Source organism: Dromiciops gliroides, chromosome 3 (genome assembly GCF_019393635.1).
Source record: "Dromiciops gliroides isolate mDroGli1 chromosome 3, mDroGli1.pri, whole genome shotgun sequence".
NCBI classification, from domain to species: Eukaryota; Metazoa; Chordata; class Mammalia; order Microbiotheria; family Microbiotheriidae; genus Dromiciops; species Dromiciops gliroides.
In genome coordinates, this window is record NC_057863.1 from 248,819,170 (window position 1) to 248,838,036 (window position 18,867).

The following is an 18,867-nucleotide window of genomic DNA, read 5'->3' on the forward strand; positions in this document are numbered from 1 at the left end:
AAGATTATTTTATTCTAATTATATTTGTGTGTGAGAGGGTGTAATTCTTTAAAGAGGAATACCTAAGGACCTCCCCCCCTCACCAATTTCTCCCGTGACAAAAACTATAAATGGCTTCCAGTTTTCCTGGTCAAAGTAGGGAGTCAGGCCAGGTACCAACAGTGCAGCAGCTCCTCCTGTGGGGTTTATATCCAGACCACCAGTGGATGTTGGCAGGGAGATCTTGAGCATCTCCCTGAGACCTTGAACATTCCTGTGGTTTGTTCTGAGGTCCCACCTTTGACAAAGGATTTCGGTATAAAAACAAAATTTAAAAAATCAACACCAACCCTCCCTTCCTGCTGGTAATAAGGCGATAAAGTGTGGTGGGGGAGGTCAGCAAATCTATGAGGATGTGAACAAATAAAAAGGATTTGGGGAGGTTGTATTTTAGCTTGACCTGAGTGCCATTTGGAGGAGTGTATCTTCAGAAATAACAAAGTGCTTTAACCAAAGAAAATACGGATATATCTTGCATGATTTATCCAGTTGAGTCGCCTGATGTTTTCACTCTGAAGTGGATAGATAAAGAGCCCTAGGAAAGGTGGGTTATATGACAATCTGGCTGTTAGGGCCAATGAAGTGGTTCCCAAATCCCAGTGACAATAAACCACAGAAGGCTTCTGCTAGGAACTATGCATGGTGATTACTTTGGAAATTGATTGATGGTTTTCTACTCTGTTTTCTATTCTGACATGCCCCTTTCTCACTTAGCTTAGCATTTAATGCCATCTCCACTTCATTTTAGAGTTTAGGCTGCAATAACAAAGCTTTTAGGAACACAGAATCACTTCCCTAAGTAGAATTTTAATGGAGTTCACTTTTTTTTTTTACTACAACAATGACAATAATAGCATTTATTTATCGCTTTAAGATTTGCAAAGCACTTTACAAATATCCGGTCTTCACAGCCACCCTGGCAGGTAGGTATTATTACTATTGCCTTTTACAGATAAAGAAATTGAGTCAGAGGTTAATTGCTAATTGACTGAGGCAAGATTTGAACTCTGGTCTTCCTGACACCAAGCTCAGTGTTCTCTCCACCTAACTACCTCAACAAAAATGCTTTAAACTTTTTACAAAGGAGAAGTGGGGCGATCTATCTCCTTATATATTGCTCTTCCTCACTTCTCTATTTTTTCCCCCATAAGTTTTATATTTTGAGATTTCAGTGTGGCTCTTCTTAAGGTCTTAATTCTGTTGATAGTAATAACATATTTCAGTGTTTTAACAGATCTGTGATTTCATCAATGTGGGTACTTCCAGCCCTCATCCCTGCAGACATAGGAGAGAACCAGGACCCTCTTTCTGTTCAGACCCTCAGACATGCTTCCCTCTCCCAAAGGTGGTGTGCCAGGCCCTCTAGTTCCTCCATCTAGAAGTGAATGTGACTGTTCCCACAGTTTAGATGATCAGGGAGTCACCAGCTACGGTCTTTCTTAAGAAGGACAAGACTCACCATCTGCCCTGCTCCTGTTGTCCTAAGGACCTCTGAGCCTTCCTGTCTGCCCTCTTACTCTGCTCTCTACACCCTTGGGAACTGCCTCTGTCCTTTAAGAATGCCTGATCCTTGTCATCTGCCCAGCTGCCACATCCCTGGGATTTGACCTAGGCTCTTGCCATCAGCCTTCCAGCTAAACCTTGCTATACATACTTTCTCCTTGAATTAAAGTGTGCCGATTGTATGGCCAGCACTTAGTACGGTAGTCCTGCAATTTAAAAAAAAAGTGCTTTTTCATCCATTTCTCGTTCTCTTCTCCCTTGTTTTCTTCAGAGACAAAAGGCTGATCCTCTTGTCCCTTTTGGGTTCTTTTTGAGGAGTGAGGGGTAACATTGCTAGTGTTAAAGGGAGGGGTAAGGCTTCTTTGATGGCCTCCTCCTCCTCCTCTTGGCATCCTCAGAGTCTGTGGCCCTGAGCTGCCACACCCTCAGTGTTCCAAAAAGGAGGCAGCATGATGTAGTGGAAAGAACACTGCACGGGGAACCACGAAATGTGAATTCCATTGCTAAATCTGCTACCAACAAATTGTCTGACCTTGTATGTGTCACCGGCTTCAGTTTCCTCCTGTGCAAAATGAGGTGACCAGAGTTATTTCTAAATTTCCTTATACTGTTCACCAGGAAAAGACCATCTGCTGACTACTAATCGCTGAGGATGCACTGAGATCTTTAGCTGAAGCAAAATCCTTCTGGGTTATACGTATAAAAACATTTCATTTCTTTTTCTAGACCTGTGATTTCACTGACGCTGAGGACTTCCCATGAGGAGACTCTCTGTAGCAGTGCTGATGGGCACCTTCTAAGCAATTTTTTTTTTTTAAGTGAGGCAATTGGGGTTAAGTGACTTGCCCAGGGTCACACAGCTAGTAAGTGTCAAGTGTCTGAGGCTGGATTTGAACTCAGGTACTCCTGACTCCAGGGCTGGTGCTCTATCCACTGTGCCACCTAGCTGCCCTAAGCAATTTTTGATCTTATATAGAATAACCTGGGGCACTGAGAGGCTTAGTGGATAAGTTGCCCAAGGTCACAGAGCTAGTATGTGTTGGAGGTGGAATTTGAACCTAGGTCTTCATGATTCTGAGACCAGCTTTCTTTCTACTTTACCAGGCTGCCTCATTTTTTTGTGTATGAATGTGTGTCTCTATCTCTGTTTCTCTGTGCCTTACCAACGCGTGCACACGCGCGCGCGCGCGCGCACACACACACACACACACACACACACACACACAGAGAGAAAATACTTCATCTGATCTATATCTCACTAATATGAGTATTCTCTAAAAAGGTACAAATCAAAGCTTAATTCATCATACCTTTGGATCTCACAACAAGTTATTCAACAAACATTCTTTAAAACCCTAGTATCTGATAGGTATTGTGTTAAGCACTAGAGGTACAAAGAAAGGTAAAAAAAAGCCCTAGCCTCAGCTTTCGAGCTCACAGCCTAGTTGGGGAGAACTCTGTGTTAACAGCTATGTATAAATGAGATATACACAGGATAAATTGGAGATAATCAACAGAGGGAAGACGCTAGAATTAAGGGGGATTGGGAGAGGCTTTTTTTAGAAGGTGGGGTTTAACTGGGATTGGAAGGAAGGCAGAAAAGCCAGAAGATAGAGAAAGCCAGGCTTGGGAGACAGTGAAAAGAGTTAGAACAGCAAGGATGCTGGTATCACTGCATCCCAGAGTATATGGAGCTAGTGTGTAAGAAAATTAGAAAGGTAGGAAGGGGCTCTGTCTGAACACCCAACAGAGGATTTTATATTTATATCTGATATTTGATCCTATAATTGCTAGGCAGCCCCTGGACTATTTTGAGTAGGAAGGTGTAGGACATGGTCAGACCTGCACTTTAGGAAGATCAGTTTGAGAGACTTTGGGCATGGAGACCAGCCAGCAAATTGTTGCAATAATTCAGGTGGTGAAGGCATGGCATGTATAGCTAATGATCATTAAATTGATGATCAATGGTTTCAGTAACTAAAGACACCTAATGGAGATACTGATGCCTTAAATATCTTTTTGAAAGGGAATGCCCCTCACAGAACAAAATAAGTGATTGGTGGACATTTAAATGAGGAGGTAGGCTAAAAGTCTTCAGCTCCTCCAGCTGAGAATGTGGGCTTGAGAATGACACTCAGGGGCAGCTAGGTGGCTCAGTGGATAGAGCACCGGCCCTGGAGTCAGGAGGACCTGAGTTCAAATTTGGCCTCAGACACTTGACACTTACTAGCTGTGTGACCCTGGGCAAGTCACTTAAACCCAATTGCCTCAACATCCAGGTAGGGATGTCTAGCAGGCAATTAAACGTTCTTAACTGGACTTTCTGAAAAAGATGGGGTGGTGTGTAAATTGTGGGAGTCATCTTCATAGATATGATCAGATCACTGAGAGAGGGTTGGGAGGCCAAGTTTAGCTTTCCACTATACTATACATGGCCTACTTTCTGTATACGATAACTAGTAGTTTATAAAAATGATTCCTGCATTTTTGGGGGGGGCAGGACGATGGGGGTTAAGTGACTTGCCCAGGGTCACACAGCTAGTGTCAAGTGTCTGAGGCTGGATTTGAACTCGGGTACTCCTGAATCCAGGGCTGGTGCTTTATCCACTGCGCCACCTAGCTACCCCCACTGCATTCATTTTTTACTTCATCATTAAATCACCCTTTGTTCCTTTCAGTTTGTAGTGAAGCAGATCCTTTGGTATACCAGCATTATTTCTCCTCCTTTTTAGGATTAACCAGGTAAAGGAAGCCCAATTGAGTTTATAATGAATGTCAGGAAGCTGGCTTGGCTCTAAGACTAGTTGTTGTTTGATGTTGTTATTTTTTCAGTCGAGTTTCACTCTCCATTATTCTATTTTGGGTTTTCTTGGCAAAGATACTGAGGTCCTTTGCTATTTCCTTTTCCAGCTCCTTTTAGGGAAACTGAGGTAAACAGGGTGAAGTGACTTGCCCAGGATCACACAGCTACTAAATGTCAGAGGCCCGATTTGAACTTACATGAGTCTTCCTGACTCAAGGCCCTGCACTCTGTTATGCCACCTAGCTGCCTTAAGACCAGACCTAGGTGTTAAAAGACTCAAATTTGCTCTTCTCTTGTAAGCTCTGCAGAGGAAACGGTTCCTATTTTGTTTGTTTTCTTTTTTGTTTTTTTAATGCATCAGCAAGAACTCCGGATGACAGGATGCATCTTAGGATGACTCAGCAAAATATTTGCTATCAAACTGACTCCTGGATGCATACCACAAAAGTATCATCGGTCAAAGGCAAATGCTGAATCAGAGGATCTCAGAATTGGAAGGTGCCTTGAAAGGCTATCCAGGCCAACCTAGACAGAAACAGGACTCACCTTCAAAATATCCCCAACATCCATCCTCTTCTTAAAGACCTCCAGTGAAAGGGAGCCCATTGATTCTTGGGGAACAATGATAATGCTTCTCACACAAGACAACATTTGCCTTATACGGAATGGGTTCTTCTAGCACCTTCACTCTCTATTCCTAAAAGACATTTATGTCTATAATTATCTCATTGATGTATTTTTCATAGTAAGTAAAAGCACAGGGGTATTGAGAGTCAGCAGAGAGGAAGCTGAGAAGATTCTTACTCTCTGTTGTGTCACGGACCCCTTTGGCTGTCTGGTGATGCCTATGGAATCCTGAGAATAAATAAAATACATAACTTAAAATACACAGTCTGCCAAAATATATATCAAAATATTTTTTAAATGAAGGTTACAAATTCCATGCTGCAATTACTGGTAGAGTAAGAGCAATCATTTTCAATACAACAGTGCTTCCTTCTATCATTGTGTAGAAAGATGATCAGTTTATGAAGGATTATTTTTCAGTCATTTTAACCAATCCTGATCTAGGTTGGTTTAATACCATCTTGAGGATGTATTTTGAGTCTTTATCTTTAAGGTAAAGTTTCACTTAGTAACACAAATGTAAATCCACTTGAAAACACTTAGATTTTCAGATTCAAACAAAATGTTCCCATTTCCTTTGTGTTTTTTACTTTTCTTTTTTTTTTTTTTGTGGGGAAATGGGGGTTAAGTGACTTGCCCAGGGTCACACAGCTAGTAAGTGTCAAGTGTCTGAGGCCGGATTTGAACTCAGGTACTCCTGAATTCAGAGCTGGTGCTTTACCCACTGAGCCAACTAGCCGCCCCTGCTTTTCTTAATACCTTTACAAATGTATGCTACTATCCACAGGTAGTGTGACTTTATAAAGTAATATTTTGTAAAAACCTTACTAAGACTATTTGGGGGAGGTAGTCTGAAATAATGAAAAGTCTGATGTGTTTAAGGTACAGTTTGATTACTTTCAAGTATTTATAGAAACTTAAAGTAGGCTAAAAAAATAACACCCAATAGAAGTCCTTGAGGACTTATTTTAATGAATAGTTGAGCCTTGTCTTTGGTTTTAGAGGATGAAGGTTTTTTTTTTTTAATTCTCTATTATGAATTTCATGGGATCCCTTAACTGCTCACAGGCCATAGATTTTGGCACAAAGGACATATTGCTCAGTTTGGCAGTTGCAAATCACTGGAACAGAAAGACCAAGGTCAGGCCATCCATGAATCTGCCAAGTCAATTTCCTCTTCACTCCCCACCTCCTTGACAGATCCAGTCATTATCATTGACTCTCTCAGCAGAGAATAGAGAATTCTGTATCACTTGAGGGAATTCCCAAATCAGTGAGCTCATGGATCCATTAGAGCAGTGATGTCAAACTCAAATAGAAATAGGAGCCACTAAACTAGACACAAGGATCCCTGTGATTGCATGTTGACCTACCACATATCAACTTTATCTTCTATTATTTTGTTAAACATTTCCCAATTACATTTTAATTTTGTAAGATTGTTGGTTAAGAGTTTAAAATTTCTGCATTGAAGTATTATGAATTTTACAAATATCCATAAAGATGAACCTTTGAATATATAAAGAACAGAAAAGAGGCTTTTCTATTACATCACTTGTTTTTCTTTTAAGTATTTTTAAAGTTTAATATACTGGTAATAAAACTGTCCTATTTGTGCCCTCATCTGAACATCCTTCTGCTTTCTTCTGTATATTTTTCAAATGTTTTGTTGAAGTACTTTTCTTTCTTTTTTTTTCTTTTTGCAACTCTGTTACTCCCCATAATTCCTCCCCCCAAATAAACCCTTCTCATAAAAAAGTACAGTCAAAATAATAAATCAATATATTGGCTGTGTCTAAAATGTATGTCTCATTCTGCAATTCTAGTCGATCACTTTTATACCAAGTAGTGGGAAGTCATGCTTTGTCATTAGTCCTATGAAGTAATGATTGGTCATTCCATTAAGCAGAGATCAGAAGTCTTTCAAAGTTGTTTCCTTTACATTTTGTGATTATTCTGGAACAGGGCTTCTTTAACCTTTTCCTCTTTCAACCTGTTTTCGCCCAAGAAATTTTTTTTTTACGACCCTAGTATATAGGTATTTATAGGCATACATAACTTTTTACTATTGCCAAATTTTTCACAACCCTGAATTCAGTCACATGACCCCATTTGGGGTTGCAACCCACAGTTTACAAAGCTTTGTTCTAGAAGATGAGATTATCTCAAAGATCACCAAACTGAGATGGACATAGTCACAAAGGGAAACCAGTCATACTGAAGTCTTCTGTAATCTTAGAGATAAGAATAAAACATCTAGCAAATCCTTTGCTAATAAATTTATCCTTTGAAAGCTGAAAGAAGTAATAAAAGGAACTGATTCTGAACAGTAAAGAGGAACTAGTGGTTGAAGTGAAAACAATGGAAACCTTGGAAGAAAGTGATTCTGTCATTTGAAGTTTGCTATAAAGACCATGACATTCTTTTTTCTTAAGTCCATAGCTATGGAAAGCAATAATGATCAAAATTTGTTGTGTTCCATATCTTTAGCAAGAGAATTATTTGTAAAAACTTAGGACAAAATATAAGTATGATCCTGTGATTTTAGCCTCCAAAGGGTAAGTCAGTTTGAGAGATCATGGGAATCACAAATCTAGAACCAGAAGGAACTTCAGAAGACATCTAACCCAACCTTCAAGTCCTTTACAGATGAGCAAGTTATGATCTAGGAAAGTTAAGTTGCCTGAAAGTAATTACTTAGGTATTAAGCATTACAGGTAGGATTAGACCTAGGACTTCGCGGCTAGCCCTAGTAGTCTTTACCTCGTACACTTTTTCTTTACCAGCAATAGCCAAGTAAAGAGATAGTAAGAAAGTGTCTAGCTACTCTAAATAAACTGGAAACAAGAAACTGTAGATGTTCTGGAGAACTTATTGAGATTCTGGAGAAATCATGGAGGATTTTTTAAAAAGTCAAAAATGGGAGATGGCCAAACATTGTTTCAATTTTCAAAGGAGAGAAGGTTGATTTGATGCACCATAAGCTATTTAGCTACATTTCTATACTGGGGAAAATTACAGAATGGATTCTTTAATGAATTGTCTTAGGCCACTTGAAAAGTAACTTGGTTATTCCTATAAGCCAGTCTTGGTTTGTTAAAAATAAGGCACACCAGTCTAATGGAATGTAACTCTTGACTCAAAGACTGCTTGCATAAAATTCTCCTTATTAGGAGAGAGCGATTAGTTAGTGGTCTGGGCCTTCGTGAGAGTTAGAGTTGGTGAGAGTTTGTGAGAAGAGAGATACTGGTCTTCTGGTTTTCAGTATCAAGTGAGACATCACAAAGTTCTAGAATCCTTTTAAATTCCTTAAAAGAAAGAGAGACTGTGGGAAGAAGCTGACATATAGAAGAGCCAGCAACCTTGATCATGTCTTTATCTCCAGCTTACTACATGAGAAACTTTGGGGAATTTCCCCTCTGCTAAGGTCTAAGATTATGATTAATAGGGAAGGGAAAGAGGAATAAGCATTTATATAGTGCTTACTGTGTATGGGAAGAGTCTTCTTATGTTTCTTTCTTTCTTTTTTCTTTTTTTTTGGTGAGGCAATTGGGGTTAAGTGACTTGCCCAGGGTCATACAGCTAGTAAGTGTCAAATGTCTGAGGTCGGATTTGAACTCAGGTCCTCCTGAATCCAGGGCTGGTGCTCTATCCATTGCACCACCTAGCTATCCCCTTATGTTTCATTTCTATGAAGTAGCAGCATTCTATATTAAGATTAGCTACAAAATAGTCCATATTCCAAGACTCTGGTTTTGAAATCTGTTTGCACAAATTTCAATATGGTATTCATATATTTTTATGGGCTCTTTTGTGAAAAGAATAAAAATCATTTGAATTCTAACCAAGACCATTCTGCATTCTTTTCTCCAGAAGCATGTTTTTCTTGGGAAGAAATACTTCCCTTGTGTATTTGAAAATTTAAGCTAATGATTGAATTAATGAAAAGCATTTACTAAGTGATTACTATGTTCCAAGTACTATGCTAAGAGCTGAGGATATAAAAATTAGACATTCCCTGCCCTCAAGTAGTTCACATTCAGTAAGGGAGGAATAGTACATATAGGGGAGTGGTAGCCAGAGAGGAATGTTTTACTATGGAAAGTCAAAGGGATTGTGAGTGCAATTATGGGGGAATAGAAATGACAAGGCCTTTCCAGCAGCAGTGGAAGAATTACATCATTGGTTCCATGGCTGGAAATGGATATGGGAGAATTGGTATAAACTCTAAAGCATGGTAAATGGTTAGAAGGTGGCCAAGATATAAAGTAAACATGGCTAGGGCTGGCTGGGAATGGTGGCATTCACCTTTGTAAAGCTTTTAATGCTGTACATTTGTTAATTCTGATTTTTTAAATGTACTTATCTATTTTTTCTATTTACCTCAAGCTCTAACACATCATACATACAATGTGCAGTAAGGCTCAATAGTCTTTTTTTTAAAGGCTCAATAAATAGTCTTTAACTATATCAATCATCAGAGAAGTGCACTGAACCAAATTTATTTGTTTAACAGGTGTACACAGGGCAGCTAGGTGGCACAGTGGATAAAGCACTGGCCCTGGATTTAGGAGGACCTGAGTTCAAATCTGGCCTCAGATGCTTGACACTTACCAGTGTGACCCTGGGCAAGTCACTTAACCCTCATTGCCCTGTGCCGCCCCCCCCAAAAAAGGATAATAAATAAATAAATGATTAGGAGGTGTACACTCATAACATTTTGTTTGCACCTTTCTGATTGTGCTACTTACTGTATTCTACTTTGAATTATGGGATTTTTTCCTTATGTTTCCTATTACACCCTGAAGATCTTAAGGTTCTTGTATTTTATCTCTCTTTGTATCCTCCACAGTGACTAGTACAGTGTAGTACATGTAGTAGAGCGTCAGCAAGTATTTGTCAATTTGATAGACATTATTCATAAATATGTTAATGCACATACATATGTACATGCATATCTATGTGTGTGTATGTATATGTATACATATTTATTTGATGTGTGTGTGTCAGGGTTATTGTGAGAACTAAATGAGATAATGTGTGTAAAGTACTTAGGACAGTGCCTGGCATACATTAATTAAGTGCTTACTCAGTGCTTGTTTCCTCCCCCAACTCCCCATCTTCTAGCTAGTGGCCTTGCTAATCTCATGATTGACTCAAAATCCTTAATACAGGTTACAACAATTCTGGATGTGGGGATAAAACTTACTTCACTTAAAATGAATAATACTGGTGTTATTGTGTTGAAATAGCACCAGAGAATCGGAGGGATAACTACTATTATCCTTCCTGCAAAAAATTACTCCTGAGAAAGTCTGTTAAAGGGTTGTGAAGATTATGTTCCCATGGTTTCCAGTCCAAAACATTCTTCATTTATTTCCAAGAAGCCATTCATAATCCTAATAACCTTGCCATTTGTTCAAGAAGCTACATTAGATTGCTTATGTTGTATTATTTTGTATTTACTTTTAACACCCTGCCCCAGAACACACTTAATGAGAATGAGAATGGTAACACCGATGAGGCGTCCCTTTTATGTGATCATCAGGAGAGTTTTTTGTTCGGAGTGAACACAAACACCCACATAATCATATGGTGATGCATTAAAATTAACACAATTTTTAGCAGCTTTGTCAAGCCTAAATGCTTGTCCTAGAATCACTCCCTGTATGGTTTTTTTGTGCCCTCTGCGCTCTGGATGAGTAGGGAGTGATAAGGTCCATCAGGTGTCTGATTTACAGAAACAAAATGGTCCTTTACCTCTTTCAGAATTTTATGTTTATGTAAGGAGCCTAAGGGAAGTATGCAAACTGTTGGGCAAAGAATGTCTGACCATTTTTAGAACAGAATTGTTTTCTTGATTGCTACTGTCTTCTTCCTTCGTATTTTTTTTAATTGATTCCCTGATATTCTTGACTTTTTATTCTTCCAGGTCCAAGTTTATTGTTATTTAAATCTATAAATTACTTCTTTGGTAGTTTGATTGGCATAATACTGAATAATTAAATTCGTTTAGGTAATATTGTCATTTTTATTATTTTGGCTCGGCCTATTCAAGAGCAGTGAATATTTTTCCAATTATTTAGATGTATTGGTGTGAAGTGTTTTGTTATTGTGTTCATATAGTCCATGTGCATTTTGGCAGATTGCCAATTATTTTATACTCTTTGTGGTAGTTTAAAATTTTAAATCTCTATCCCTTTCTGCTGGGTTTTGTTGGTAATACAGGGAAATAGTATGTTATTTTGATGCCAGTCAATGTTACTATGTGTTCATCTTCTACAAAAAGTACGACTCTGGCTCAAAATGATGATTTTTAATTCTTTGGGGGAGGTTCAGAGTGCAGGGACTTCATATAGGCCCAGACCTACTATTCATCAGCAGGGAAGCTTTAACAGGCTCAGTTTTTTTTTTTTTTTAATCTGGGCCAGTTCACCACTTGTTAAACAAGTCTGGTGGCCCCCTGATCCTGGGAGCTCACTGTATTGGTGCTGGGCTGGGAGCAGATACCAAATCAGCTTTAACCCAACTTCTGAACTCAAGCAACACCCCTAGCCTTAGCCTCCCTAGCAACAGGAACTTGCAAGTGTGCACCACCATGACCTGGCTAAGCTGAAATCTTTGAAGGCAATGACATCAGAGTTCTAGTTTCCCAAGTATTAGTAAGCTTGACAGGCTTTTAATATGGGTCTGGTTATGAACTTCATGTACATGATCTGAGTGCTATCCTGGCTGTGTTCACAAAGACTCATGACTGGGATTGGATTCAGGGTGATGGATTTGTTTTTGTTTTATCACAGCACCTCCTGAAGACTATGTTCTAAGTAGTAAGGTGGGGTGGGGTTGGGGGTGGGGCTGCAATCTGTGGTGATGAAAGGAATACATTCTGTTGAAACCACAGATTCTTTAAGTATTAAAAGATATTTAAATATGGGGTGATTATGGACTTAAAGGTCATTTCAATATAGTCTTTTTTTTTTTTTTAGTGAGGCAATTGGGGTTAAGTGACTTGCCCATGGTCACACAGCTAGTTAAGTGATAAGTGTCTGAGGCCGGATTTGAACTCAGGTACTCCTGACTCCAGGGCCGGTGCTCTATCCACTGTGCCATCTAGCTGCCCCCAATATAGTCTTTTTCATAATTTCTCAAATCCAAAACAACACACCAAAATTAAAGAATTCATCAGATAATGACTTACTTCAATGTTTCCTCTTATACCCTTCAGATTTTAAGTTGTTTCTATCTTACCTATTTTTATTTTCCCCAAAGTGTCTAGCAGAGTGTCATATATACAGTAGTTGTTTACTGAATTAATGTCCATATATATGCATATATGGACATTAATTCAGAGAATATATATATATATATAATTTTTTTTTTTGCGGGGCAATGAGGGCCAAGTGACTTGCCCAGGGTCACACAGCTAGCAAGTGTCAAGTGTCTGAGGCCGGATTTGAACCCAGACACTCCTGAATCCAGGGCCAGTGCCTTATCCACTGCGCCACCTAGTTGCCCCTAAGTACAAATGAGGGATTTTTTTTTTTTTTGGTGGGGCCATAAGGGTTAAATAACTTGCCCAGGGTCACACAGCTGGTAAGTGTAAAGTGTCTGAGGCCAGATTTGAACTCAGGTCCTCCTGAATCCAGGGCCAGTGCTTTATCCACTACACCACCTAGCTGCCCCCCCCCATATATTTTAATAAAAAATTTTTAATTGATGAAAATTTGTTTTCTATCCTCACTTTTTCCCATTGAGGGATTAGGATCAAGGGAGAGAGGGAGGAAATAGAGACAGGGGAGAAAGAGGCAGAGAGAAACACATCCATGTAACAAATATATATTAACTCAAGGGAAAACACTTACTGAATTGACTATGTCTCATTCCTCCTCTTGTATCCACCACCTAGTAGGCAGGAGATGGGCCACATTCTTCATCGATCAGTCAGTTGGCATATATTAAAAACCTATGTGTTAGACCTCTGGATTTATGCTCTGTCATTGCATTGATCAGAGTTCTTAAAAACTTAAAAATTTTTTTTTCCTTTTCAGTGTTGTTATTTTATAAATTGTTTTCCTAGTTAAGCTCACTTCCCATTATATCATTTCATAGAACCTTCCCAGATTCCTCAAAAACTGCCCCTTTATTTCTTACAGCATAATAGTATTCCATTATATTTACATACGATCATTTTGTTTTCCATTCCCCAATTGTGGGGTAAATCCTTTCTTATCACTTCTTTGCTGCTACAAAAAGAGCTATTATAAAATTTTTTTTGTATATGTGGGTTCTTTTCCTTTTTCTTTGACCTCTTTGAGGAATAGGCCTGATAATGCTATTACTGGACCAAAAAGTATTATTCATAATTTAGTGATTGGGGGGCATATTGGTTCTAAATTGATTTACAGAATGGCTAGAATGAACATGTACATATTAGTGTGTGTCTGTGTACATATAGGCATACAAAAATAGACACATAATGGTGCCAGAGGTTTAAGATTGCACTAAAACTTTTGGGATACCCGAATTATGAAAAGCAAATATCTTACAGATAGAAACATTGTCAGTTTCAGGAAGGGCTCTTCTGTAAAATAGTCCCAATTTTTTTTGGGGGGGGGTGAGGCAATTGGGGTTAAGTGACTTGCTCAGGGTCACACAGCAAGTAAGTGTCAAGTGTTTGAGGCCGGATTTGAACTCAGGTCCTCCTGAATCCAGGGCTGGTATTTTATCCACTGCGCTACCTAACTGCCCCATTGTCCTAAATTTTTATCAAGGTTAGCATGTTTTAACCTGCTTTTGTAATGACTCTCTTTATATTAGGGATGAAAAGAAATTTGTGAACCGATACTGGAAAGAAGTCCGAGTTGGAGATTTTGTTCAGCTTCGGTGTAACGAGATCATACCAGCTGACATATTGCTGCTTTCTTCAAGTGACCCTGATGGTCTCTGTCACATCGAAACTGCCAACCTGGATGGAGAGACCAATTTGAAACAGCGGCAGGTGGTGAGGGAATTTTTAGAGCTGGTAAGTAAGCTACGTTGTACTTGGAAGTGAAGATAATTATTGGTGTAACTTGGTTGATGTGATTGGTGGACACTTTATAGTTTTCAAAGCATTTTTTCATACATCCTGTTAATTTAAATTGAATCCATTCTTTTTTATTCATCTAATCATGAGTCTATATTATATATGTGTATGGAGGGGGAGAGAGAGAGACAGACAGAGTGACAGAGAGACAGAGAGACATAGTGTCAATATCAGACATGGGATTTGAAGGTCTTGATCCTGAAAATAGTAATCTATTATATATTAAAAGTTCACTCGAATATATCTGTCTATCCAGCCATCTACTATCTTCTATATCATATACATTGCAATCACCCTATAATACAGGCAGAGAAAATATCTCCATAGAAAGTGAGACAAGGCAGCTAGATGGTGCCATGGATAGAGCATTGGGCCTGAAGTCAGGAAGACCTGAGTTCAAATCCATCCTCAGACTCTTTCTAGCAAGTCCTAGGCAAGTCACTTAACTTCTGTTTCCCTCAGTTTCCTCAATTATAAAATAGAGATTTTATGGAGTGTTGTTCTGATGATCAAATGAAATAATATATGTAAAGTGCTTGGCACATAATAGACACTCTATAAATGCTAGGTATTATTATTGTTGTTATGACATTTGGTAATATTAAGTGACTTTCACCAGGTTACACAGTCAGTAAGGTGCAGAGCCATTTCCAGAATCCAGGTCTTTTGACTTTCAGCCAATGTTTTTCATAGACTAGATTAAAATTTTGGGGGGAAAAAAAGAAAGAAAAGAAATTCCCAGGAATTCCTGGAAGACCATAAAGTGAATTCATATGGGTCGCGTAGACTAGAGCCATGCTGTTTCAAGCCCATGTTCTATATTGGTGGCACTGAACTACACAGTTGGGTTGATCTGATCTCTTCTTCCTATGCCTTCCTATTGGTGACTCGAACCCTATCTACCAGGATCTTCCCCATCTAGACCAGGCTAGTTTTGTTGTTGATATTCCGTGCCCCTCCGCCCTGAAAACAAGGAACCAGTCCCCAAGACTTGGTTGGCCTAGGTGACTGACGCTCAGGTGGTTGATGTGGCTTCCTGGCCACATCAGCACAAGAGTTCGTGAGAAATCAGCGCCTCTCAGACTCGCTAGTGTCCCAATGCAGTGGGACTGCTCACCTGACCAAGATAGGTTTCTTCCTTAGAGGAGGATGAGTAGGAGAGAAAATGGGGTAACATCTACCCAAACCAATGTTACTGCTTTGCTCAGTATCCTTTTTTATGCTCTAGTCAAGCACGCCCTGTTCTGTTAACTGGTAAATAGTCTATAAGTATCTCATTTCATTATTTCCTTCCAATTTCATTCCAAATCTGAATTGGGAGACAGGCCTGAGGCAGGCCTGGCCTATGGCATCATTATATGCACTACTTAATAATAATAACAACTGACATTCACATTATAGCATAAAGGTTGAAAAACGCTTTATCTACAGAATCTCCCTGAAGCTTCACAATAGCCCTAGGAGGCAGGTGCTAAAGATAGTCTTGTTGCAGATGAAGAAACAAAGCTACAGAATGGGTAAATGACATCCATAGACATGCATTTCGTAAATATCAGATACAGGATTTGAACCTTCTTGGATGCCAAGTCTAGTACTGTAGTCACTACTCCGTGTTGCCTCTTCCCTACAAGCCATTATCAGCACATACTCCCTTTCTTAATTTGGGAAGTCAGAATTGAATGCTTTCATGGAGCCTGCCTGCCCAGCTCTCCCCTTTGAACAGAGGGGCAGCTAGGTGGTACAGTAGATGCAGTGCTGGTTCTAGAATTGGAAAGACTCATCTTCCTGAGTTCAAATCCAGCCTCAGGCACTTACAAACGGGGTTACCCTGGGCATGTCACCTAACCCTGTCTGCCTCAGTCTCCTCATCTGTAAAATGAATTGGAGAAGGAAATGACAAACCACTCCAGTATCTCTGCCAAGAAAACCCCAAAAAGGATCACAAAGAGTTGGACACAAATGAAAAACGACTAAACAACAATTGAAACAAAAAGTTCTTGGAGGGGGAGGACCCCTTCTGTGACTTATCTTGTATGGCAAAGATCCAAGCACATTGTACTGAACTCTGCTCACTCAGTGAATACTTCCTGACTCACATTTACTGAAGCATCACTTTGGAAGAACAAAGGGATCCAGAGCTAAAAGGAAGAAAGTGTTTCCTGTGCAGGTGGGGGAGCAGTTTTGCTTTACAGGTTTGTTTGTTTCAGGCTTTCTAAGAAGCAGGTCGTCGGGTGTGATCCTTCACTTCAAACCACCAGAGTTGTGTTTCATCATTCGCCGGGCTAAGAACATTGTCCACTTCTGGCAAATGAATTGCAATAAACAGAAAAGTAAGGAGTGTAACTGTGACCTCACGTCCTTCACTAGTAAATAGGCTTTGAAGCAGGAAACCCAGCTCTGGTAGTGGTTTGAAACAGAGCTCTCTCTGTGGTTTTTAATCTCCTGTTGGAGATAAAGTGATAAGTCTTTCCCAGCCCCCCTCACTCTCCTTAACCTGTTTCTGTCTCATGCTTGGGTAGAAATGCATACTTGGAAGCCCTGGACCGCTGTACCGTGATGGGATTAGAACAGTTTGGGGAATTGCTCACTAGGAAAATGAGGTGTGGTTAATATTTTGTTTAAAAATAAGGTGTTCTCATTCCAGGTCGAGAGTTGTTGATCTTTGTGAAGATGGATGATAGAAAGGCTTCATTCCAAGCCCAGGGCAGGCAGTCCCCAGTATACTAGGGGGTTGTGGTGTAAAAGTTTGTTTATTAAGTTGGTCGTTCTGAATTCAGAGCATATTTTTCCATAGAATCAGTGTTATAAGTGGTCATTAGGGTTACTCAGGCCAGCGAGCAAAAGCTTTTGTTGTTGAGTCGTTTTCAGTTGTGTCCCACTCTTTGTGAACCCATTTTGGGAGAGATGCTGGAGAGTGGTTTGCCATTTCCTTCTCCAGCTCATTTTACACATGAGGAAACTGAGGCAAACAGGGTTAGGTGACTTGCCCAGGGTCACACAGCTATTAAGTGTCTGAAGCCAGATTCAGACTCTGAAAGAGGAGTCTTCCTGATTCCAGGCCCAGCAGTCTGTCCCACTCTACCACCTAGCTGCCTGATCAAAAGCTTACTTTTATGCTTTGATGTAGCTAATAGTACAGGCCCAAAGTTTTAATCCTGGAAGTGGGGAGTTATAAGATATAGAAAAGAGAATTAGGACAGTATCTTTCCTCTTCCTTGCAGGCAGTGGGCTATGTTCTAGGAAAAACTTTGAAATAGGCAGTTTGTCTTTATACTCCTAACATGAATGACTGGCGTTTATATATAGTGCCTACAATGCACCAGGTACTTTATAAATATTATCTCATGCCACTGCCTTTCTTCCCTTTCTGAGCCCCTTTCCTTCCTTCTAATGACTTCTCTAGGGTCACATAGTCAAAATGTCTTACAGATAAAACCGTTCTTGACTCAGAGGACTTCTCTGTCTACTGCATCATGCAACATAATGTAGTTTAAACAGTACTGAACTGGGAAATTATCATCTGGGCTCTGCCACTTACTAGCTGTGTAACTTTTGACAAATCCTTGAACTTCTCTTGAAGTATATGTTCAGTCTGACTCTTTGTGACCCAATTTGGGGTTTTCTTAGCAAAGATACTAGAGTACTTTTATATTTCCTTCTCCAGCTCATTTTACAAATGAAGAAACTGAGGCAAATAGGGTAAAGTGACATGCCCAGGGTCACACAGCTAATAACGGGCTAAAGCCAGATTTGAACTCGGGAAGATGAATCTTCCTGACTCCAGGCCTAGCACTCTACGCACTGCATCACTTAGCTGCCCATTTTGAAGTTTACACTTCACATATATACATATTATATGAATGTATATGAAGTTTATAGTTCATATGAAATACATACTTCATATCTATTCTCTTGAAGTATATGGTATATCTCAACTTTTCTGCATATAAAATGGTCATAATGATAATTGAATAATTTTCATGGGGCTATGTTGAGGATCATAATACCTATGAATAATATGCATAATGCATACAAAGCAGCTTCATAACTGAGTAACTATTTTTAAATGTAAGCTATAATTCTTGTCAGGGAGTTACCGTGGATGCAACAGACTGGCCCTGCCTAGAAATCTCTTCCTGGTTAGTTCCCTTAAGGGGTTCTTGTTTTCAATGGTTCATTTCCTTCCTCCTTTAGAGCATAAATGCTCTAAAATCTTCCAAGATTGGTTTGGTTGGTTGGGTTTTTTGTTTTTGTTTTTGTTTTGTTTTGTTTTTGGTTACAGTAGATCCCACAGTATAAATAGTACTTCCACATCTTTGGGAGCACATTGAGAGGAGAGAGAGTATGGAGGGATGGCCACTTACTCATTTTTAAGCTGGATGTGAGCATTTCAAAGGTTGCTTTATTTTAGAAGTCTGTGGACAGAATTGTAACTAGGATACAGTGACTAAGCTTCTGCCTTAGCGCACAGGTGGCTAGCCAGCATCCTGGGAGACTTCTTCTTTCTCAAAGATGGAAATACTCTTTCTATGCCTTGAGGATCCTATGGCATTCAAATCCCTTTTCTGAAACTCACTTTTCCTTGACTGTTTATATATGGGAAAAGTGAAGGTAAAGGTTCAGTTAAACTGGTCATTGTTAATGATCAAAATGTTAGGCTCCAAATGCCTCTTTTTTCTTAATTATAGGGGCATTTTTCTTTTTTTCCATAAAAGTATTCATTATTTTCCAGTTACATGTAGAGATAATTTTCAACATTTTATTTTTTTTGGGGGGGGGTGTTGGGCAATTAGGGTTAAGTGACTTGTCC

General features: G+C 39.4%; 1 protein-coding gene across 1 annotated transcript in view; it reads left to right on the plus strand.

The window, feature by feature from the left end:
• ATP10A (ATPase phospholipid transporting 10A (putative)) overlaps positions 1–18,867 on the plus strand; it is a 285,446-nt gene that overhangs the window by 121,397 nt on the left and 145,182 nt on the right. Inside the window, exon 2 of the mRNA XM_043990920.1 lies at positions 13,790–13,994. Within this exon, the coding sequence (XP_043846855.1) occupies positions 13,790–13,994 (205 nt within the window). The remainder of the gene's footprint in view (positions 1–13,789; positions 13,995–18,867) is intronic.